At 35.8% G+C, this 26,204-nt stretch overlaps 1 protein-coding gene across 2 annotated transcripts in view; it reads right to left on the bottom strand.

Moving 5' to 3' along the window:
• Nucleotides 1-1,486: 1,486 nt before the first annotated feature.
• Nucleotides 1,487-26,204, bottom strand: part of POC1B (POC1 centriolar protein B) — a 51,595-nt gene continuing 26,877 nt past the window's right edge. For both annotated transcript variants that reach the window (XM_063396362.1, XM_063396361.1), the window contains 2 exons: nucleotides 4,473-4,703; nucleotides 1,487-3,266 (listed from right to left, as the gene is read on the bottom strand). In XM_063396362.1, the coding sequence (XP_063252432.1) occupies nucleotides 3,165-3,266; nucleotides 4,473-4,703 (333 nt within the window). In that variant the 3' untranslated portion in view covers nucleotides 1,487-3,164. The remainder of the gene's footprint in view (nucleotides 3,267-4,472; nucleotides 4,704-26,204) is intronic.

Below are 26,204 nucleotides of genomic sequence, written 5' to 3'. Positions count from 1 at the left end.
TAGTACAGCATGTTTATTTATTTAAATAGATATGAATAAAGATGGTAAGTTGTATTTTTCAAATCCCTCATGCTATGTGGATGTGTTCAGGACATCCTAAAATGGCAATGAGAACCTATTCTGCCAACATTTTTCCAGCCAGAAGACTAATATAATCAAAATTTAAAACTACAGTTTAGCTTTCTCACCATGAAGACAATAGTGAAAAAACTAATTATTATCTTACATGTGTAAAATCAAGAAACAACAATCCCTCAAAGACAAGGGAATTGTTCAGATACATTCACCTCTGGGAACTGGTTTTCCAAAACCCTAAATGGATACAAAATATGTTAATAGCAAAAAGTGAATGCTGAAGTAACAATTGGTAGCATTTCTTTCAGTTTGGAAGAGTATTTTTACTTTGAAATGTCTGCTGAAGTACGTTGCAATGAGCTGCTGAGCTACTGCACAGCACTTCGACACTTGAGGAATTTGAAGTTGGGTTTCTCCAGAGACAGTCTCCCAGCAACAACTGTTCCTGCCACCACCTTCTCTCTCTCGACACACAAACCCTGGGGATCTACTACATGTCATTCTTTTTAATAAGTAATTGAGCCATTTTTGCAGTAGCAAGCCTGGAAGGTGGAAGCAGTCTTTCTCCAACAGGGTGGCCTATTTATATTTTGTATCAGAGGGACAATTTAACCTGCAGGAAACCGTACTGCACCAGATACATTGTTGAACCTGTTTAGAACATGTATGGGCTATCAGTACTTCAATGCAGTCTCCAATATAGATATATTTTTCATCATTTAAAGATCCACGCAATGATTTTTTCACATAGTGCAAAAGCCCAACTAAGACTAAACAGCAGTCATTATCCTCTCATTTTATAATCCAAATTAGTCAAGGCACTGGTTATTTGACAGTATAAACCCTACAGTAAATGCTTCTCAGAGTTTAACAGCCTAGGCAGGTGCTTTTTAAGGAAGCATTTCTGTTCCATAACTTTATTAGAAATTATGTGGATCAAGAGAATAAGATAACTTGCCCACATCAATGCTTTTTGAAAAGACACATCATGTTAGACAGTTGTGGATGTGTTTTATGAGAGCCATCACATCTTGAGGAAAATACCTCCATCCTGTTTTCAAGCAATCATGACCAGACATGCTCCCAAGTGTCATCATGTTGAGTTTCAGTATCAACAGACCACCCAACAGAATGACAATAACACGTCCTAATTTGGGAATGTTATGTTGGTTCACCAGATTCACAAACAACGGAGGAATAATCTGGATTAAGTAGTAAATGCTCCAGATAATAGGTACTGAAAAGGAAGAGGGATTAGAGATAGGAGCTAAGGCAGAAGGGAAAATTTCAGCAGAGGTTTTATTTAAAAATATGGAAGTAAAAGAAATATCCAAATCTTATTGATAAATAATCCTGAAAAAACTTAGAAGAAAAATTGCAGATTTAAGACATATATAGTCCACCAAGAGAAAACAAGAAATAAGCAAAAATTTTAATAGCTACGTGGTTTTGTATCTTCTAATGGAGACAAGAAAAGGCAACGATCACAGGAGTATTTGCGAATTCATAAAGTACAATTGATCTAAAAGGCAGCATTTACATAACTTTGTGTTACATAGTAGTATAAACAATTGCATAATCAAAGGTCAGGCTGGAATACGTAAGACCATTCTTTGACAAAAGATCTGTGGTTAGGATGCTGCCTAGAAACAGTTGCACCCAAAACTTTTATAAGAGACTGCTTCTTTGCTGTAACCAGAAGTGCTCAAGACTGAGCTGCCAATATGGAGTACCTATTGGTAAAAATCAGAGTTAACCAAGGAAGTGAGGTGATGTCTGGCTAACTGAAGGTGGTTGCTGGGAGAGAAAAGAAGTTATACAAGAAAAATGGACTGCACATTTCTGTGGCTTGAACTGCACTCATATTTGCACAGTGAGCTCATGTACTAAAGTTGAACTCTGTTGATGTTAATGAGGTTCAGCCTGGGAAATGGGCTTTATCTATATACAGTCAGTTGCAGAATTGGATTAAAATGCTCCCCCATTTCAAGTGTCCTATTTTTAAGCATACACATAAAGTTACAGAAATGGATGATTACCTAGTTTCAACTGTGGATTTACAACAGGTGTTCTGCAATTGCCATTTAAAAAAATAACAAATAGACATAAAGACAATAAATATTTTCCATTAAAAAATGAGACCTAAAATTACTTAAGAACTGCATTTTTATTAAAAATAAAAATAAAACCCAAATCATCATACACTGCAAAGTTTTTTCGGACTTATGTCTGTGTTCACAATGCATTACCTGATGGGGTACATCCATAGCATGCAAAGCTTGAGCACATGTGGACATTCTCATAGGATAAGAATCTTTAGTATTTATGACCTAGATTTTGCATAGTTTTGTGTTTGGTTCAAATATATTTTTCAGAAGTATGAAGCTGATTTTTGTTTTTGTAAATATGAAAACTAAATTTTGATAGGGATGCAATAAGCAGAAGTGTTCAAATGCATCAGTTTTGCTGCTGAATTCACATAGATGCAATTATAGCTTCAAAGTTCAAATGACTTAATTTTTGTATTGGTAACTAGAAGTTTTCACACTACATCTTCTTGCAATCGTCATTAAAATGTTTAGAAGATACAGAATAACTCACTACTTTTTGGTAAAACACTTGAGAATATTTAAGGGAAAAAGAACACCTCTGGCATTTTTGGTATGATGTCTTATTCAATTCAGGTGTTTAAGTAAAGTTGTCTTAGCACACAGAACATGATTTTCACAATCCTTGCCTGAGTTTAAAAATCTGCACAGTGGTAACCTCCATAGTAACTCCTATTCATCTAAAAATATGTAGCTAGTGGCTTAGTTATATTCAAAGACCTTGTTAGGTTGAAATAAGAGTCCTGGAATGTTCCATAGAAATTATTTAGAAAATACTAGTGTTGACTGGGCTGCACTTCATTGAATAGATAACCAGAATATCTGCTTGCTACCAATGTTTGAAACCCTTTTTTTTTTTTTAATTTCTTCCATTTTTATTACTTTCATTTGATGTTTCTGCTTATAGCAAAATCCAGTGAAGAAACATTCCTTTTGATTTTATGAAACATATTCATCAACATAGTTCATTTTCATATTTTATTAGTTCCATTTTCCCTTAAGTAACATTTTTTGCTGGTCTTTCATGAATTCTTTCAATTTGTCTTCAGTACAAGTAAGACGTTGTTCCAGGATTGAAATAGTCTGCATGAAGAAGAGAATAATTTCAATTTGGTTTATAGTATTCACACAGTATTATAAAAGTGTGCAACACAGTAACATAAGAAAAGTAATTTTAGCTCAACAGGAAAAAAACCACTATAAAATGGCTTCTCTGTAGCTATTCCAGTATTTTCAATTGTATTTAAAAATTATGGTTTTGCCTCCATGGAGATTGTACAAAGGTTTTTGTTTCCGCAAAACATTTTCCCTGAGAAAGAAAAATACATACATGCATAATGTAAAGTAGTCTGAAATACTATGTGAAAGTTGCATCCATATTTCAATAGAAAAACAGCCATCACTGTGACCACAAATTATGTCTTTCAAAAACCTAAAAGAAACTTTTAAGACATCCTCAAGAAAAGGAAGTGAGAAAAAAATAAATTCTTTAAAGGGCATTCATTCTCCAAGAGATTATCTTCATTGCAAAAAGTAGGTTTTTGGGCCCAGGCTGGCAGTTTCCTTTCCATCCAATTTGCTACACAAATCATTTTCAACTCATGACTTGATTCCATACTTCCCAAAACCAGTTTCTTCCTACTAACATACATATTGCAAAAGAACACAGAAAAAAAGCTGCTCCATTTTGAAGTGATATAATGTCAATACATTACAGACTACAAAGAAGTATCTTAAAACATAAGTTAAATTTGCATTAAAAAGACACGCTGAGCATTTGCAAACAAGTGACTCAAAGTCACTGACTATTTGTGCATTTTGGCACAAATTGGCACTAGGACTTACTGCACTGCTTGGACTCCTACCTAAGCCAACGCCTCACACAGGAAGTTTGGAAAGGGATTTATTGGTACATTGCCAATTTACTTTGTTCATGCCCTGCTAGTGCCGTGATTGCTCCAGCTGAAATGTCTGCTAAACAACTGGCTTCTGACAAAACTACCCCAAATCTCACTATTGAAAATCAGCAATTCTCTTCACCCAGAGTTAAAAATACAGCAATGATCTTTATGATTATATACCAGGAAGCTTTCACTTTAGCAAACACAACATATGCAATCAATATTTTCTGAAGGGAGAACACCAAAACAGTCACTTGAGTATAGAGCTATTCAAAATAACCCTATCGTCTTTAATGTTCTGATTTATGAACATGACTCCAGGGTATTGCTGCCCTTTGCTAGCACTGTCATTTTGCACTGCAAGTGTCACCTGTTACTGCATACTTACGAGAGTTAACATATCCAGCTGCCCCATGATGTGGCTCAAAGCACGGTCCACGGAGCAGGAGGCACCTCTGTGCTGTTTCACACTATGCCTAGCTGACCCGCTCTCGGTCTCTGCCTTCCTTTTTGACCTTCTTGCCGAGAGAGAAGCAAAGGGACTCTCCAGTTCCTCACTTCCACCACTGCTCTTGAATACAGAAACATCATCTGAAGATTTGCCTGCATTTGTCTTCATCTAAGTGGAACCATACCATAAGACAGGAGAACCAAGTCAGGCTTTTAATAAAAAAAATCTACAGATATATGCATACACACAGGGACAGTCAGATATGCGTTTTAATCAGGTCCAATTCATTACATTTCAATTTGTTCTGACCTAAGAGAGAATTCCAGCTGTGATGGATGAGGCTATAAAGGAAATCCTAGCAGTCTTCAGGTACATAATTCCGGTACACGATTGAAGAGCTACATGCTGTTCCACTAAGGCTTGAATTAAAGATTGAATAAATACAATTAATGAGAGGTGTTTTCTTCAAAAAGCTAGCTCTTGTTGACAAAGAAATGCACTCAGAGTAGTCATATATGGATGAAAAATCCATATGTGACTTGATGACCACAAGCTCTCCTTCCAACTTCATAGTATGAAACTTTAGTATGAATTACCCTCTTATTTCAGCATTAAAAAAAAGGTATTTTTTTAGTTGTTTGTTCAGTGCTGGTCCTTTTTGAAAAATTGATTGCTTTAGAAAATGGGAGAAGAAAACAACAGAAAAGATCCACACAATGCAACGTTGAGAGAAATAACTATGATGTATAAACAGTGCTTCAGGCTAAGTGAGAGAGCATGATCTTCCCCACCAATTTGGTTTTGTCTGTGCCTTGAAGTTCTTAATGGTATTTTTGTGTCATGAAAGGTTAAATCATCACTATTTCATTAGAAAGTCCTTCACAGCAACTTTACCTGATTAATTAATGACTTATTGAGATTTCTTTGAAAACCTTATATCTTCAGTCAATTTTAGTTTACTTTTACACTAAAATAAATTGTGGTAGTTAAGTTTTACTATTTCTAATTACATTTGAAATATCTACATTTACAAAATAAAATTTTTAAATTGTTAGAAATACACTATTTCTCTGGAATTTATTGACAGCCCACAAAAATATCCATTAGCTATGCAAAGGGGAAATTTTAGTCTCACCTGATGTATTTAAAATACACAATATTTACAATATGCCCAAACTATATGTTGTAAGGCTGAATAGATTTTGAAAAGAGAGAGTATTAAAATCATTGTCAAACATTAAAAAAAAATCCCCCGAGTCTCTAAAATAATCTTGTAGAATGTAAATTACTAGGCAGAATTATTAGCAGACTTTTACAAGATTACCTGGGCATGTTGATGAGTTTCTGTCAAGAATGATTTACATGCAGTTGACCCTGCCTTTGATTCATAAAGGATCAGAGACTGATGGATTAAATACTGCCACTATGATAATGTAACTATTTTAAATTTAGGTAATACTAAATCATATCAATATTATTGTGAACTTATACTGCTGCATTGTCCACAATAATATTCCCGTGTTTTCACAGGAAAACATCCTGCACAGTCCTGTGTGGTGCGAAATGGGTGAAAGCAGAGACTGTGGTGAGTTAAGAGAGCAAAGAAGAAAGTCTTACAACCCTCTCTGGGTTAAAAGTTCCATTCTGCAAAGACAGGCTTCAAGCTCCCAGGCAAGAACCCATGAAGTACAGAGCATGATGTTAGTAGAGACAAGGGCAGATACCCAGGCATGTTCTTCAGACCTTAACTGACAATGCTATGAAACCAAAAAATAGAGGGAACCCATCTCAAGGTTTGATAGTACCATGGTATTCACTGACATCACTTTCATTGATTTCTTTATGAATAAAGAAACAGATAGATTCACAGCAAGATACTTCCAGTTTCCTTTCAGCCCTCCATTCTGTGCTTGGTGGCTGACTTAGGCAAATGAACCAGGCATGTCAAATAATGAATGGCTGATGTAACTAACACTGAAATCTATCAGCAAGGCATATTGATACCAGGGTGTGGCAAAAATAAAACTGTGCTAGACATCAAACTAGAGATTTCAAACATTAAACGTACAAGGCTGTTCTACAGAAAAATCTGATGTTTATAATATTTGCATTGAACTAAGAGAACTGGTCTTCTCAGTTCAAGTCTACTTAAACTCATGAATCATAGAGCAAGGCTTTGTCAGCCAGGCTGTTGCCTTTAAATGCACAAAACTGCAGAAGAAAGGGTATTCTCTCCAGCCATGCTGCTCAAGTTATGTCACTGGTCAACAGGAAGCTTTAGTTCAGCATCTAGAATGCTGAGCCAGGAGCAGCTAAGTTCTGTTTTCGTGAGAGGCTTTTTTATAAAAGGGAATGAAATTAATAAAAATTTTAAAAGAGAAAAGACATGAACCCAGAATTTTTCCTCTCCTAACTGGATGGTTTCATTACATCTCTCTCTCTCCAATACTATGAATTTAATTTTCTTCTCAATGTGAAAAAAAATTTGTTATGTCAGCTTCAAATTATTCCAAAAAGTTGTATATTATACAAGAGTAACTTGCTAGCACAAAATGAAATAGAATACAAACGGCTTGGGTTTTGGACAAGATAGGCAGAAAATTGATTTCTCATTTAACTTTACTTTGCTTTAGCTCCTTACTTTAAAGTTTCAGAAGTTTTCAAAAGCAAGCATTTCAAATACCAATATTTTGGCTCTCAATGTATCCCATGTACTTTTCAATGAACATGTAAGTATATATAGACTTAAGACTATCCATATCTTCTCTTTACAAAGATTTTGTGATATGACATACTATGTTAATGAAGTCCTAGAAGAACTCATCTAACTATGTTATTTCCAAATTACGAAGATGTATCTGAGGTTCTTGGGAAATAGTATTAATGGAAGGTTTTATTTACTGGCATATTTACCAAATCACAAAATCAATATAGTCTCAAATGCCAATTAACGTGGGAAAGATTAAGTTCAATTCGGCATTCAAATGTTAAATAATATTGCCATGTTTTAAAGAATTCCTGTCTTACAACCAATCACACTACGAAGAACACTCTTGTATTTAACTACAATGGGAGAGTCTGTTAGAACAGACTTCTCAGTGATATATCTACAAAAACAGGAGCTTACAGGAACCTTGCTTTTGTCTGTAAATCTTGACTCTTTGCCCTGAAGATTTCAAACTTCAACCAGGATTAGCTAAATATCAGAGAGACAAAGAACTCACTGATTAAGTTGCAACAAATTTTAGAAAAATTGGATGCCTGGTAGATGGAACACATTGCAGGAAAACTAGGCAAATCCAAACATTATATATTCTGCATGGCAGTAGTAAACTTGCCTAGTTATCATGCCTTAAGAAACACAGGCAGTTGGTAAAGGAAGTTAAAAGCATCAGTGAAAAACACTCGGTGCAGGGACAATCTGTAGATCCTATACAATCATATTTTGTCAACACCTGTATGTGTTCTCTGAAAATTATAGCATCTATTGCTGATTTTAATCAAACCTAAGGAAGAGTAGGGCTCTCAGAAGTACTTCAGTTCCTGAAAGCTCCAGGAAACCATTTGCCAGAACTCCTCACCTCAGGTTAACACAGCTCTGCAAGTTCACACTCCCCAACTCTGAAGGAAATAAGAGTGTGAGTAAGACCCGGGCTGGAACCCCGGTCTTGCAAGACACCAGTACCAATAAGATCACTGTAAATAAACTTAGTGTTGTTTGCCTAATGTTCACAAAGCTACCTGCACTAATGTTATGGGAAGTACATATATTTTCTTGCCTTTGAATGATAAAAGCAACTAATTGGCACAGACAGATATAACTGTAAACTCTGATACTCTCTGACTTTGCTAAAATCATTCTACTTTGCAAGTTCAGTGTCCCGAGGATAATCCATTAATCCTCCAGTACACAAAATTAATAAAAAATAGATTTAACATTCAATGACACTCAAAAATTGCTATGATTTTGATGATTTAAAATTAATTTAAATGAATGGAGCAGGAGAGGCAAATAATCTGAGGTTATTAGACATTGCTAAGTTCTAAGAACACTTCTATTCTGATGCTGGTGTTTTTGTTTCTTTTCAAACAAGATTACCACACTTCACACTGAAAATTAAGTAGAAATTTCAGTTTAAGCTCCCACAAAGTGATTACAAATTTTCCTCTTAAACCCAGCCTAAAGAGATTCTTTCACCCCAAGGAGGAAAGCTGTCAATGCAGTAAAGACAACAAATGCTAAGCTATTAAAAGTCTTACCACTTTTTTTTCTACAGTAAAATTGATCCAAAGTTCAACATATCAGACAAATAGGCTGTGAAAGAATGTTTTGTATCTCAGTAAAAGGCCACCAGCATTGCAAGTCATAGTGGAAAAGTCTTGCAATGTACTGGGTTAAGCAGAAAGTTGAGATTTTTCTGTTACATATTCAAGAATTTAGGAGCACAATACAACATGAAAGCATTTATAGAAGTAAGGCAAAGACCTTGACGTTTGTCAAAAATCAAACACAGATAAACAAATGACTGAGAATTTGTAAGAGAAATGAAACAAGACCATTTCAAATTTTCAACTTATCTAACTTGTGTCCAAAATGGTTATTTTTATAATATTCTAGAAATTTGTAAAGGTTTTTTTAAGCACTGTCAGACATCAAGTATGTTGCTATAACTTTAAGGTTATCTGTTTTATATTTTAACCTTTCCAAATCTCACTTTACAATCTCCTCCAGCTCAGCAAAAGGTCCAAAACTGCTGAAATCTAACAGAACACTCAAATGCCAAGACATTCCTGTAAAGGAGTGACATTAGTCTCAACAGATTTCCTTTAGTTTTGGATACCAGTCGGTTCATGTCCAACACTTTCATTCAGCATTTTATTTTAAATGAAGTTCTTTTTAAAGAAAGTCTTTCTACTCACAGTCTATTTCACATGAAATGTTTCAAGAATTAAATGTTGTCTTTCCTTCAAATTAGCTCCTTTCTTAAGTAATTGAAATGCTACCAATTCATAAACAACAATTCTATATGTCACCAGCAATGGAGTAAAAATGTCTCATAATTCAAAAAAACCCCAAAGTATTCTGAGAGTCATCAGAGCTATAGCTTATTTTGAGAGAAGAAATTTTAATAAGGCAATCAATTTTAGATTGTTACTTCTGAGCAAAGCAAAGAAAAAAATTAAAATGTGTACAGTGTTTCCATTCACAGCTCATTAGTAATAACATAAACCCACATTTGGGCAACTTCATGCAAGTTACAAATAAGGAGGAGAAGGAACAGATTTAATTAATCAATAGGAAGTTATTACCATGACATTACCAGCGGATGTTCAGCAGAAAATTTAATTTAGCTTATAAAATGATGTCACAAACAGCAAACCATAATTGCTCATCTTTGTTTTCTGTCAAGCAAAATAGCCAAAACTCTGTGGGTGGTACTTGATCAATTTGTGAAAAATCCTTACACATAACCTTATCACCTCTGCCTTTTCCCAAATGTTTTCCCATGAAATATTCACACAGCCCATAGATGCAAACACTGCATCCCAGTCTCCCTTTGCTTCATGACTGCTAAGAATAGAATCTGAGTAAAATGCATCCATATATAAGAATGCCTGAGCAGTTTTGTTTATAGAAATAAAAAAATTCCCTCAAGGGAAAGAAAAGGAAAAAAGAAAAAATACAAGTCTCTGTCACTCAGTTGGCTATCAACAGGCTTCAATCTTCTACAAGCTCCAAAGCTGGAAACTGCGCACCACAATTTCTAAAAGCATATCTTAGAGATTTCACAATTAAGATGGGCTTATAAAAAAATGACATTGGTAAGCTTCCTAATGAATCACAAAAATTGGCATAGTCTGCTTTTTAAAAATAAACCTTTAAATTTTGAACACATGGTACATTTGCCTAATCATAGCAAAATATTTCTGTGATTAAAACAACTACAAATAATTAGTCATAAGTAGGGCATTAAGCTCAAACAGACCAAAGAGCAAAGGCAGAATAGTGTCCCACCTTACCAGATACTGAATTCCTGTGTCTTTTGGTTATTTGAAATCATGGGAAGTTCTCAGGAGTAATAGTACTATCATTAACACTGCTTTTTCCTCCTCTTGTGAACCTACCCTCAATATAAAAAATGTTCACTGTGGAAATGCTCAATTTAACCATTCAAGAGTTGTTTTTTCCCTGTGGTTTGGGTTTTTTCTTTGTTGTTTTGGGGGGATGTTGGGTTTTTTTGTAGGACATAATTAGCCACAGATCACTTCTACTGCTTTGAATTTTTTTTTCAGTCAATGAGTGATCCACATGAAACAGCTCTCTGATCTATTAGTCTAACACTGAGTATGTTAAATCACAATCTGTTTTATCAGTTCCTACTGAAGAAAATTTCCCTGTAGTTTCAGCTGATGACAGCATTCTTCATTTCCTCTCCCCTTGCACGCAAATGAATCAGCACAGCAACAACTTGCCATGTGGCTTTCTGCCCCATGTTATCTGATGAGGTAGCTCTGGAATCATTCATTCCCAAACTTTAATGAAGTTTTGCACTCAAACAGTAAAATACAGATAAACTCTGTGGCGTATCCAGAACAAAGTTCTATTAAGCATTTTCTAGCTTGAGCAGTCCACTTTCAGAACTTGTAACACAAACTTACACACTTATCAAAGTCTTTCATGTCATCTTACACATAAGAGCTTTTAAAAAATTGCCCAAGCTGCAATAAAAATTTAAAGCACTTAACAGAAGGGCATCACATCCAGTCTGACACGGAAACACCTTGGAGGACCACTGAAGGTAGCACACCCTTCAGTTTAGAGCCTGATCATGAGCAGTGGTACCAGATCACAAACTCACAGCCAATAAAACAGGCCCAACTATCAGACTGTATTCTTTAGCAAAACTAGTATTTTCACTTAATATAGAAGAGCGTAACACTTTAAGTCTTGAAAACAGCAAATTCAGCCTGAAGCTGACTGAGTTCATAGAGGCCAGAAGGCCAGTACGAAACAATGAAAACTAGTAGCTTATTTTGGTGGGGTTTTTTATTTTGTTATCTGTACAAAATTAACTGAAATCCTGATGCATGTACAACTATGGTCTGATTAATTAGATTTATTTATTTCTATCAGGATGACAGCTATACTGAACTTAGTATTCCTGTGATGGCATGAAATAATAAACTCTCCCGTCCACAGGTACATCTCAAGGTATTCTGAAAGTTCTATGCAAAGAAATGATATCACATTTTACAAGCATCCTTTCACACACATAATGAGGAACTGACCACATGGTTTTCTTATGTCATCTTTTTCCCAGAGTGCTACTTCTGGTTTGAGAAAACACTGTAAAACAGAGTACATCCGATGCACTCAGTATTTTATGATTCCACATATACAGAGTCTAGTGCAGAACAAAAATATTTTCTCTGTATTCCATCTGTGTCAAGAAAGCACTGAAAAAGAACATGGAATAAGCCTTGTTTTCTCCAAGAAACAATATTTTGTTTCTCAAAAAAATATTTTTTCTCCAAAAAAAAAAATTCTGTTTCCCTAATAAAAACCTCTTAGAAGTCCACAAATATTTGAGTGCATCCAGTTAGAAATAAATAAAATTCCTTAAGTACTTCTTTCTAAACTCTCAGATCATCAATAATAAACTTGATTTAAATAAACTGAACTAAAACGGTGATTTTTTCTTTTTAATTTACTCATTGATGTTAATTTCTAACAGTAATAGTACCCTGCAGAGAGTCTGCATCAGTTTAAACTTTTAGACAAAACTAATGATTTCTCCCCAAAAAATAAGCAATACTGGTGAAAAGTTAGGAGTTGATAATTAAAAACCAACTGAACAAAACACCCCCCAAACAACAACCAAAGAAAAAAAAAGTCCCCAACAAAACGACCAAATAAAAAACCCCAAAGCATATAATGAACATACAAAACAAACCAGACAGAAATCATTGGAGGCTCAATTTCCAAAGGTGAGAATCCCCTGCCAGGAAGTCAATTCTAAAATAACAATTCAGGAAGACTATATTCAAACACTTTCATAACTTATAAAAACACTTGCACCACAGGCACTAAAATATAAAAATGTACCCTGTAGAAGAAAGGCAAAAAAAGGTAATCAATTACCTCCAGTATATCTTCATCTTAAGCAAGAAGGTTTGCAAAGCTAAGGAGAAATAGCATGACACTACAGAAGCATTTCCTACTATTTACAATTACAAAATAAAGTACCCAAGTTTAATTTAGGCAAATTATTTTGGACTGCTTGCATGCATCCCCAAGAAAACATCTTATGGCTGAAATGAAAAAAAAAAAGTTTCCATAATGGCTTCTTTTTACCTACATAGAGTCCTAATAAAAATATATATTTCATAATCTGCTTGAAGTTCTTATCCATTCCAGGGCAGAGAAAAGCTAAAGGAGGGCAGGAATACTTGTAAGAGAAACTGTAAACATAATAAAACACTCACTAGAACGAAGTAATGACAGAAAATTAATAACCCTAGGTGGACAAGGCCTCTTTTCTACCACTATATATGGAATATTCTGCTATTTTTGATATTATAAATGTTAATGAATGAAAGCAAAAGTATAAAATCCCTAGGTCTTTCCTAGCATGTGGGCAAACTTCCTGTACTTAAATAGCAGATTGTGGGGATTCACAGAGGTCATCAAGTACATGGGAGGAAGGGGGTAGGGTTATTCCTCAGAGTGTGAGGGAGAGTACAGCATCCTCACCAGGAACATATCTAATCAGAGAAATGACAGCCATTCTTCTGGCTTGCCTGCTCATGACTCCTCTCCGTCCTCTTCCCCTTACCTAAAAATTTGAATGAAAGCCTTTAGACCTATACCTCACAAAAAAAGTCTAGCTGAACTTTACAAAGAAACAATACCCAGTAACAGTGAGTTTGTCATATAGAGTCTTAAATTACATATAAAGGACAGCACTTTCTGTAGCTCTTTCAAAGTCACCTAGTATATCCATATTCAACATGTATTTACAATGAAAAGAAATTGATCAACAAACCCAGAGGAATTTCTTGTTCTTGAAGGCATGTTTACTCCTGAGAGAAAAATAAATAAAAGAGTATACTTTACAACATGCAATTGATTTCTCCTAGGTAAGGCTTTCATACGTAATCTGTTGGGGCAAAACTAATCTTGAATCACTTACATTGTATGTAAATGAGAAGAAATGAGAGGTGGGGTTTCTGTCTTAAACCCCACCTCTCAATAAGAATGAACAAAAAATTACTGAAGACAAAATCCTGACGAGACAGACTGCCAGAAAAAGAACTAAAGGCTGTGAAGAATGTTCTCCTCAACCCTGCCCTTCTCTGCAGCTGAGAAGGGCTGCAGTCCCTGGGCTCCAGCCTACTCAGAGCAGGGGTCTTGCTCCTCAAGAGTGGGAGGCTGGGACAGGGCAGAGCTGCCTGTGCTGCAGAGCCTCCCTCCAGGCACTGGCACTGTAGCAGGGCCCCCTGCTGCAAGAGCACATAGGAGCTCTTTGCCAGCCCCTACATAAGTATACACAACTGTATACTTACATGCATATCTACACACAATTTACTTTCAAAGGTATATGCAAAGCTAAAAGAAACTACTTTCTACCAGCACAGCTGCATCTGCATCAATGGTTTTTGTCAGGATAAGTGTCGGTGCTATGGTACTAATTTTCTTATTTTGCTACCTCATATCAATATAACTTCTGTCACAACTAAACTCTGTTGCACAGACAAAGCTAAATTGCCTCCTCTTAGGGGACGCTATAGGAGCAGAGTGTCCACACAAAGATTTCACAGAGGAATCTCTTCTTGGCTAAGATCTGGTAGCTTTTGATTTCCTTACAGAGCAGCAGTAACCACAGGTGGTTATACCACTTGACCAGGTGGCCATCGACAATACCACTGAGTTTGTTTACTCCATAGAAGCATCAAATCTCCTCTAACACAAATTTCTTACAGGAAAATATCAAAGATCTAAAAACATTTGAATTAAGTTAGCAATCCAGCATAATAGAGTCCAAAGTTAAATCCAACGGGGCCAGCATAACAGCTTGAACACTTTGCCAAAGAGACAGATATTACTATCTGCAAAAGAGAAAAAAAAAAGTCTAATATTTCATAGCTTGGAACTGAAATACTCTGACTATAGTCATAAAAATATATATTTCACTATATAATAGAAGAAACAGGGTTTCTTCTCAGGATTTTACCAAGGCTTTTGTTAATGAAGTGCTATGCCCATAGTGGATGGTGAAGGTTTCAAAAGGACATCAAATTTTAACAATGTCACAAAAAACTCCTGTAAGGAGTTTATCCTGTAAGGATAAAATGAAGTGTCAACATTTTGATTGAAAAGTCAAATTTATGTGCTTTTAATAGATTTCACAAAATACCTAGAGAAAATAGCAAAAGTCCATCCTGAGCTATTTCAGTGCTCAGCATAGTAAATATGCTGAAGGTTTGGATACAGTCTCATTAGTCCAGGTAAAAAAACCACTCAGTCCTGCTTTGTTCAGAGGTGGGATTGTAAAAATTTGCTTTGGTAGCACCAAAACAACTTTGTACTTAAGTCAATTCAGTTTTACAATTTACTGTGATAGGAATCAAATTAGGGAACAGCAGAAACTGAGAAATTTGAGAATTACATAAAAATATCCAAGAAACATTAACTTTGGAGTGGTCTGACAGGCCTGTTACACTCTTGAAAAAATAATTTCTATAACTCAAGGATTATTGGTACTTTAAAAGTATCAGAAACAAAAGAAGCCCCAGCAACTGCATACATATTAGCTAGAGATGTTAAAGCATTATACATATTTTTATGTATCTAATGAGGTATTTTAATCTTCCATTTCAGAAGATAATACATGTTGTAATTGTATTTCTGGCAAAATACTTTCTATTCAAATGACAGCAAAAAAGACTATTGGTTTTGAAATAACTTCGCAAGTCAGATAATGATACAGATTTTTAATATATCCTACAATAATGGAGAAAATACCAGGGGAGTGGGGAAGCTGAAATTCCATCCGTAATCACAAAGGATAAACAGGATAATTGTGTGGTCACAGGTCACAGTCAGCATGAGAACTATGTCAGGAAAAAGCCAAAAAATCAACTCAAAAGTTGACTTAGGACATATAGAGCAAAGATTTAACATCAATGCAGTTTGAGGGGACAGAAAAGAAATGGTCTTTCAAACTGAAGACCTCTCTAATCAAGTATGTAGTCAAATTGTTTCTGATAAAATCATCCCTTTTTTTTATATCCATAATATGCATGCTGCAATTTTATTAATGCACTTTAGGTTGTAATGCATCAGGAACTCAATTATCTAGCTAGTGTTTCTTCAAAAACAGTTAAATCAGAATGATACTGCAGAATTATTCTGGTTTTAGTGACTCCATTGAAATCTGCTCTTGTTTTAGTCCCACACAAAACATACCAGCGATCTAGAAAGTCAAGTTTAGAGGTGACAAAAAAGGCATCCTGTAAACTATTAAAACAGTCAGGGTCATTTGGCATTCTGACTTCATTCAAGTGTCGAAATACAACTTCTGTGCACATGCAAGGCATCAGGGAAGAATACACTACAGAGTAATACACTATAGAAAGCAGAGGTGTTGAAAAGATCTACAATGACACATAACTGGACAAAATTATAAATCTTTGATAAGGTTACTAAGTGAAGAATTACAGTATCTTACATGCAACTAACTGAAATTACTAAGCAAACAGTATTGTACTATTTCACTACACTAGCAAAAATTGGAAATATGGACACTGAATTCCTTTCCCAAGAGATGTAAGGAAGGAGAAAACATCTTGGAAGAGTAACCTTTTCAGTGAGGAACACTTGATATTGCTTAATCTAAGAATAGTTTAAGGATAAAGCAATCATTTTAAATCTGTGTTGCAAGTAAGGAGTCTTCCTTTATAATAAAAATACTGCAAATATTTAACTCAGAGTTGCATTGCAGTGCCTTCACTTCAGGAGCTAGCATGCAGGGTGGAACTCACACCTTAGTGTGCAGGAAATATCCATGCAGTTAGAACACACCAGAGGACAGCATCTCTCCCCTCCTTGTCTCCCTCCTTCAACCAACCCAAACTGCTACAATCAGAGTACCATATGTCAAGGGATACACAGAAAAAAGAACTAGCCCAAACCAAACCAATCAACTCTTCAGAGCAGTAATACCACATACTTCCACCGACAGTGTCACCCACAGAGCTACTCGGTTTTTTTCCCAATACTTTTTATTGCAAAAAGGCAACAGAATCCAGTGTTCCTCTTCCAGAATCACTAACCATAGACTGTTTCTCACTTGCTTTCCTCTGATGCCATATACTCTCAGCTTTTACTTTACAATGCTTCAGATTCAAGCAAAAAGGATGGAGCTGCCTCCATTCAGTCTCTGTTACCTGCTGTTTACAGCTGTGCAGACAGAAGAAATCTGAATCCTCTTAGGCTGAAAAAAAACCCAGCTGAATCCAACAGGTACTGCCTGAACAAAAGGAAACCATTACTACCACCTCCTTTCCTCCTATTTTTTTTCCAGCTTAAGAAAGACATTCAGCTGTTGCATGCATGCAACACACCTCTACGTATTACAGCACAATCACATTGGATACATGGCTCCACAGACATCAGTCAATTCAGCTGGGTTACAGACAGCTCTCATCTACTCCTTTATCTCTAAATAATTTTTTCTCATTTTTTTCTTTTTGCTTGTATTAGCGTTTGGACAGCTGAACAAATCAGAGAATTGTCTTGTATGGAATTAACCAGATAAAAACAGTTATTAAGTTACAATGACTGTGAAATCATCCTTTAGCATTGTTCTACCTAATTTCTAACCCCCACACTGTTTTGGTGGAAGATAAACCAAGATGTTTTTCTACATCAAACACCTCTCTGCTGAAGATTTTTTTCCTCAGTTGCTGAATTTTATTTGAAAAGTCACGTTTTTCAGTCTTGTTTTAAGCAGCCTATGTAATTTCTTGGATGTGACTCAGAGTTTCCATTATCTCACATTAAGCAAGTAACTACATCTACTCGACAGTAATGCAGCATGGCTTCAAGGAGAGAAGTGTTGTATTGGAACAACTAATATATTTGGAAAACACTCTAAACAAGCTTTTAGTCAGAAAGCATCCTCTGGGTTTAGATATCACTCTAAGTGATAAATAGAATTTGCTAGCACTTGTTTAAGTACTGTAATTTAGGAAAAAAATAACAAAATATTAAATCAGTATTCAAGTGTTTGCTTTTATAACAAATTTGCTTACACAATTTTGAATAACATATGGGTTTTATATATAAATAAATTTCATTTTATAGTCAAGCTTCTACCACACAGTTGCAAGAATGTTGTGTTAAATTTACAGTCCAGTTTTATTTAAGAACAAAGAGTAATTCAAGGGCAGTATTTTAGCTTTACAATCTTGTTTTCAGACATACTTGATCTGTAGCTCAGTTTTGTTATGCAACTTAAGATAAACAAAAATAAAATCAGTCTTCTCAAAGACACACACATTATGACCTAAACTAAGTATTCCCTTGCTCCTTAGTCCCACAAAATGTGCAATCTCAGAATTATTAAAGTCCTGTGAATACTAAGAAGTTGAAAACTTTATTTGTACTACTGCATAAAAGACGTTAAACTAGGTGCTTACAGGGTAGCAGAGACACTGAATGATAATTTCATTAACTTCCATTAAGCTAAATGACTCACAAATGGCATTTAGATCAGTAGTAAATCATCATCTAGGTCAGCAGGAAGCTCATTACAGACTTACAAGCCAAGTGACAGAAACACTTTTCTACAAGTGCTATAGTAGTAATTTCCTGTGTGAAAGGCTTGCTGCTGTTCCTGCATTCCTTGGGGGACACTTCTTCTCAGAGGATGTTACTCTTCCCCAGGAAGAGGAAGGAACCAGTTGTTATTGGATGTGTGGGCTGATAGCTGTCGGGCATTTTCTGCGTGCCGCAGAATCAGCTGTGAGAACTGTGAATACAGCTTAGATTTCCAGTCAAAGCGGAGCAAAACACTGCTCGAACAGACAAGGTCAGAGCATACATGTACAGTATCTCAGGAAACTGAGGGAGAAATAACACCTGGAACTTCCATCCCTCTGGTTCCAAGAAATGTGCTGATGCACTAAAGGAACGATACACAGACATGGATCAACTTGAAAGGCATTCCTGAAACATAGCTGCCCTGAGTAAACCCTACACAAAGTTAAATTTTACCAGTTTTAGAAGGCCTGTTATTTTACAAAAGGTTTGTGTATGTGTGCACGTTTGCTATTTTTTCCTGTTAGGTCCCTCTCCTAGGCTTCCTGTTCTATAAGAACTCAAGCTCCCTCCATATGTTACAGGGTGGGTCACCAGTAACTACTCCATGCCTATTCCAGTATCAGTTCACATCCACTGACTTTTTCTTAAATGATGGCACTAATATGTTTCCTTATTCTAACTGCTAATTTCCAAATTTCATTAAAAAACCAATCCACTAATTATTTGACTGTAAAATTATTAGGGAGACAGAACAGTGACAGACAAATAAAAAGTACAATCTCATAATGTACATTTCCTCAGGAAAGCAGGCTAAAAATAGTACAGGAAATATTATATTCTTGCACTCTCTAGTGCCCAAACTCAGAACTCAGTCTCCAATAAAAACCTGACTTTCTCTCCAGCTCCAGTTTGCTCAGAGAATACAATCAAGACTATTAAGGAACATCAGGACATGTATTATTACTTAATTATGTAGAGGCACAACATACTTCCTGTTCTCTCCTAGTAAACTAGCTGTTACATGCTGTGTTAGAATAGCATCACTGCAAAATGCAAGGACCATTTGGATCATATTCCTCTTTTATTACATGTGTTGGATCCACCTTCAAGCATTTGATCCTTAGGCTTTATTTGATGCCACTGGTATCAAAGCATACTGCTTTTAAGATTATGTACACAAATCTTTTTCAACATGCCTAGATATTTACAGCAGCTCAAAATGCAAGTTTAGAAATTCGCTTTTCAATATGTGAAACACTTCATCTTTTTGGCACTTATGATGAACCATTTTGTTCATATACACCATACCTTCTTTAGAAGGCTCCTAGCTGGGCAACAGAAAGAGCTGTCTCTACTGCTTCATGGTTATTCCAGATGTATTAGGGGTAGCCTTGGGGAGGAAGGGAAAACCTTCCTTCCCTGAGAGCAGCTGAACACATTTAGCTGCAGGGTTTTGGGGAGAAGGCAGCCTATCCTCTTGCACCAGCCCCACACATTGTACCTGACTAGCATGCAAAGAGTAGAAAGGTCTGTCTAAAGTGTGCTATAAGCCAAGCACTAAAAATTGCCTGTTTAAAAGCAAGATTGGACAGAGAGGGGGATTCATCTGCAAAGATACAAAAGTACAATTCTTATTTTTATTCTGCAGCACTGAACACTTCAGACTTCCTCCATTTACAGTATTTATTCTTTGTTTGTATAAAACTTAGCATGAGCCATTCAGAGCCTGTTTGAGAGTTTTTCGGTATGCTCATCTATGAAAAGGGTGCAGACAGCTTTACCTCAAAACTTTGGAGACACAGTTTTCTCTCCACACTATTTCCTAATTTAATTCTGTTGTCATTGGGAGTTCAGAGAGTTGACTGTTCAAATAAGCATTTACAGGTAATCAGAAGAATGATAGTAAATGAAAACTAGCTATTCAGGGAGTGGCCTTGCTTATATCTCTGTCTGGGAGCAAAGGAGGTAAGGTGATGGAAGAGAGTGGGAACTGTCAATTCTTATCAAAGCCCTTTTACTGGTGGATCACTCTCCAGTGCAGAGCTCAGTCTAATTGGCAACCTAGTTTTGGACAAGGAACACACGTGGGGCAGTGATTCCAGTCTTTCAAAGGGAATACTGCTGGAACTTTTCTTTGGTAGGGAAAAATGTATGCATATCATGTAATGATCAGAGTTTTTGTCTGAGGACATTTAGGAAAGTTAATATGTATGAACTACAGAAAGCTGTTTGTTGTGTTTTCAAATGATTTATAAAAAATAGCAGAGGTAACTACTCTGCACAATGAAGTGCCATATGAGTTTTGTTCTACCAGCTGTTCCCTTCTGAATTGGACTTAGGCCCCAGAGGAGATGATCTATGCATAAAATTGCCATTAATTCTTTTCTTCCTTTTACCCTCTCCCTAACCTCACTGAAGACAGTTGGTGTTTATTTCCACGTAAGGCTGAAGCCAGGAAAGGATGTAAATCAGAATAAATGTGAAGTTGCATGGTAAGAAAAATATGAAGTGTTTTAAAAATTAGTTTTAAAACTAAATTAAATCAAATTAAATTTAAGAGATATAATTTCTATTGTCATTCCTCTCCTGCTGCATTCTGGAATTATGTTAAGCCATGCAAGGAAGAGACATTACTCCAAGATCTATTCCAAGCAAATTTCCATGAGGAAGAATAGTTGACTAAGCCTACATGTATGCAGAAAGGGAAGAATAGATGCAAATTTTTCATTCATAATTGCTGTCTTTCTAAATACATAGGGTGTTTTTTGACTGTGGAGCTTGGTTTTTTGGGGGGACTTTTTCTTAATTTAAAACAAATGCAGAGAAAAGTCTATCAAAAATACCTCAACCCTGAAACACAAACAGCGAAAGCAATGTGTACAAAACGATGTACAACAAATTGAGAGTACAGATACTTTTACTTTTTGCCTCAAGACACCCACTCCAAATGCAGTACAGATAAACTTTCTATTTTAAAACTTAGTATGTTCTTTTTGCTCCAAACAGAAACAATTCTTATCTTTCCTCACTCAGTAATTAACCCAGTCTTAACTTTGTAGAAGTTGTACTGTAAATGAACAATAAGAATGTCTTGTTTTTAGTGTTAAATGGCACTGGGAAAGAAAGAACAGCAAACATCTCCCAGCCAGTGCAGACATTCTGACTTCCAGATTACAGTCCATTGCTTTGCTTCCTCCAAATCCTGTTTACATGAGCAAGGTCAGGGGATGAAACATTAGAGAGCCTCTACAGTGATTTCCTGCTTCTGTCAGTAAAAACTACAGAGACACCATCAACTTTCCCTTGTTTCCAACAGCTTATCAGGGACTAGAGGTTACCAGTATCTGTATTACCTTACAGAATTGAAGAGATCCAACCTCCCTCACGACTTAAACTAAAATTGGAGGATGAAACAGAAAGAAGTAGTCCCAAAGAGAAACAAAACTTGCAATTTTTCCTTTTCAATAGTTCAGAAAACAAAGGCAATGTTAAGTTGCTTGACACATAGAGAAGAGGTGGGAGAGAGGTAGTAATGCTTTCTGTCTTCAATGAAATAGAAAGGAGAAAGAAACACCACTCCCAGCCCCCAAATTTGACCCCAATTTAGTGAATATTTTCAGAGTGCAAAAGGCTAGAACACACCTAATTTCTAGTAACTGCAATATATGAGGATTCTTACCATTGAAAACATCAGGACATTACACAAGTACCAGTTTGTTAGGCATACACAGCTAATTTTTACAGTGCTTTCAATAATACACAGGAGAACTGAATAAATGAATCATCAAATCCAAAGCTATTTCCTAACCATAATAAGACATAGAAATTCTTAATAGTTTTGTAATTGTAGTCCAAAAGAAAGCAACTCCATACGGAAGATTATTCTGAAATTTTTCCACTGACACAAGGATCAGACTTCATTCACTGAGTTTACAAAAGAATTAGCATCAGTATGAACCTTAGATGAAAAAAGATTTTTCACCATGTTCAAAACAACTGGCCTTAGCACTAAGCTAGAAGCTGAAAAGATAAGGTGTTCATAATTCAGGCAGTTTAATAATGCAAGTGTTTCTAATAAAATCCCTATAAGAACATTCATATCTGCATATCTTAGCTTAACCTCTGAAGCAAGAAAATAAAATTACATTAAAAAAAAAAACCAAAACACAAAAGCAGGCATTTTAAGTGTGGAAGCTTTGATGGATTGTTGGTTTTGATGAAGCAAGAAATTAAAATTCCTTGAAAAGAGGAGGAAGAGTAGGAGGAAGAGATAATACTAGTATTTTCTTAGCTACAGCTCAAAATAAATGAACTGCTGAGAAAATATCTAAACATGTATTTTAAACTCACAATAGATAATCAAGAGTGTTATATTTTTAAATATTTGTTTTTAAAATCTCTTGGCAGATTGTTGTCAAGAATAGATGATGGTGATACTTTTCTGCACCCTAATTATCTAGAGCAGTGTGTCTTCTTAAGGGCTTCTTGGTCCAAGATAGCCACTGACATCCTGGAACGATCAAGTTGAGAGCGAACAAGATAGCCAAGGGGCTGGAACTTGTGATATTGTGGAAAGCCAGAGAATCACGTATGTTCTACAGAAGAAAAGATACAGGGAGATCTTACTGCCATCTCTGGTATGGTTAGATAGAAAGATCACACACACACACATATTAGAGGTCCACTATGAATCGAAGGCAACAGACATGTTGGAGCATGGATATTCTAGTTAAATATTACGAAAAAAACCATTTTCATCAACCAAACACTAGAGCAAGCTTCCCAGAAATGTGGTGGAATTTCTATCCTTACACATTATTAACAAATGAACTGGACAAGGCTTTAAGAACCTGATGTAAGCTGGCTTTCCTTTAAGGGGAAGGTTAGATGAAATTACTCCAGACATCCCTCTCAACCTATACTGCATCACTTTCATTAACAAATCTTCACAGAATGAAGGAAAAAAGAAAAACCTTTCTGCTCTGTCACAAATCATCTTAGGGGCAGTAATAATGTTTTTCCCATAAAGGAGTAGGACAGCACACAACTGCAGCTGATGAAAAAATTCTCAGTAAGTCTTTCTCCTATTGTTCTTTCTCCTGGACTAGACTAAGACCTTCAGAAGTTTTTGACCACTTACTGCCAGGAATTCTGGTAGTTATTCAACAAAACATTACAAGGATTTCTACAGACTTCCAATCTCACTGAAGACATTTCAGGGAGCTTTAAGAAACTCACCAGAGATCCTACAAAAGCTTCAGTGTGGTTATTCACCCAAGAGAATGGCTGTATTTAAAGACTCTCATTTTCTCAGATCACTGTCTCAAGTATCTCTCTTCTTCAATAGAAAAATTAAAGTAAATATGTTGATCAGCTACTTCCAGTGGTGTAGGGACTTGCCAATGTGTTTTGTAAACAGCCCTTAAGATCCTGATGTGTTACATGTGTGATAAATGCATTGAACAAGAACACATAAAGATACCTAAATGCAGGCTGCATTTTTCTCTCTGCATGTATCAGAAGGGGAGAAGAACTCTTTAAAGCAGAGCCTTAAACGAGTAAGTAGGTATAGATAGGACACATATAAATTAACCTGAGAATCTGATCAAAAATTTGTTATTTGAACAGCGTTCTTTCAGTAGGAATAGTGCCAAAAAGCCATAAACAGATTTAAAATGGGTCTTGAAATGTTTGCAGGGAAAAAAAATGCACAGTGATAATGTCTTTGATAGCCAGTAGAAAAAGAGTAACCCATTGGGGCTGGAATCAGTGATATGTATGAGGTAGGATGATGAATTAGACTAGGAATATAGGATAGCAACCTCAAGTTGGAAAATGATTAAGGAAAGAAAAGTACAAATAATGCACCAAACCATCATTCAAATGAGCACAAACTGTATCAAGAGGCAATCTGTCAGTGAAGGTGTGATAGAAATAAAGCCAGCATCTGCCCTTTTCTCCTTCGTTTCTTATGAAGAACACATCAATCCCCTATTAGACAATGTCTCCATACATCAGGTAAACTGATAAAGCTTCAGATAAAAAGGCACAAATCACTGAGATCCAGAACCCTGTAGAAATAAGACACAATGGTCTAGGTGGCTGGCCTGAACAGGAACAGGTGATAATCCCACAAATGACAGAAGCTGCTAACGCAGCAGACAGACACTGGACGAGAAGATGATACTAAAGGATGAGCTGGCATTAGAGAGCAGGGAGGACCAGATCAGTTGGCAAAGTTGAAGACAGTGTTATTCATCATGTGAGAGGAAATATATTAGCAGCAAAGAAAACATGCAAATGATTCCTGAATTTGTGTTAACAGTGGCAGGGTTGGGTTAACGTGTTGAACAGGACAGTTGCCTTTAAGGCTACAGTTCAAGTAACAAGGTTATAGAAATGTTTCTAGATGGAAAAAGATGCAGATGGGGAATGCTGAAGTGCAACAGTGGCGAGAATCAATGATAACTGGTAGACTGAGATGCTGGGAGGAAAAAAAATATAGTGATTACTGACACAGTCAAAAAGCATAAATTCTGAAGCAACATTTTTGTAATGAAGATTGTAAAGATAGAGAGGCAGCAGTCAAAAAATGCTGTACTTCTTGGGTCAATGTACTCTTCTGAGTTCTGAGCATAAAGTTTTATAAGTTGCCTTTATATCAAAACAATTAATGGAGACTAAGTGATTTGTAGGTATGTAATAAAGAATTACAGCACAACCATACATTTGAACTCTGTGATAAGCAGAGTAAGTAATGAATACTAAGAGTACTAAGAGTACTCAAAAGTGATTGGTAGTTAATAAATTATATCTACCACAATCTGTGAAGCCTACTAAACAGATGTCTGTAAGTCTACAAAGAACCATATTTCCATTGTGAAAACATGACACAACTGATAAACCTTAAAATATGTAACATTATCTTCTCTCAAATACAAGTCATTATATGATTATTTGTTTTGAAGTAAAGGTTTTTCATCAACCTGTGCATCATGATCTTCAAAAATGATCTTAAAGAATTTTATATAGTATCTTCACAATATAGCTTTCATAAAGCATTCATGACAAAATAGAACAGCAGAAACCACACCTGCTGCCTTTTCATAAGTATTAACCCTTCAACCACACAAACTCTTCATGGTAATTAAAATTGCTCAAGACACAACTTGTGCCTTCACAGGAACAGATTCAGAGCTAAAAGAAAAATTCTCATTTTAACCTAATTCTAGAACAGCATGTCTTTTAGATTTCATACCAGGAGAGCATATTTTTCCTCCCACGAAAGTACCACTAAAACATTGCCTTCCTCTCCTCCCACATGCCATACCAATGTCATATGTAAAGCCAACACCAGAAGACTCTAATCCTATCACTCTGTCTTAAAATGGATTACCTTTTTATTTCCTTCTAGGGAACTATTAAATGCCTTAAAAGGAGAAATAATAGAACATCACTTTTAGAATCAGTGAGACAATGATTCTTTAGGGTTACCATTATTTGCACATAGAGTTACAAAAAGTGTTTGAGAATAAGACACAAATTTTAGCAGTAATATTTAGATGTATTTAGCATGGGTTCATAAACAGAATCTGTGCTTAGTACGGTGGTAAAATTACAGGTATAAAATGAAAGCTTTGCTATTACACCATCTTCTGGTTATACTTAGGAACTGTGACAGAAAGTTTAAGTTGAGAATTTAGGATATTGAGCTCTGAGCACTTGACAATTGCTAAAAAATCTATTTCATTCATATGGACAGCAAAAGCACATTTCTGTAACATACTAGCTACACCCTACCCTTTTTCTTTTTTTTTCCTTTTTTTTTTAAAGCAACTTAC

The sequence above is a fragment of the Prinia subflava genome, chromosome 4 (genome assembly GCF_021018805.1).
Source record: "Prinia subflava isolate CZ2003 ecotype Zambia chromosome 4, Cam_Psub_1.2, whole genome shotgun sequence".
Taxonomy (NCBI): domain Eukaryota; kingdom Metazoa; phylum Chordata; class Aves; order Passeriformes; family Cisticolidae; genus Prinia; species Prinia subflava.
Note: the sequence above shows the minus strand (reverse complement) of the source record. Positions and strands in the feature narration are given on the sequence as shown.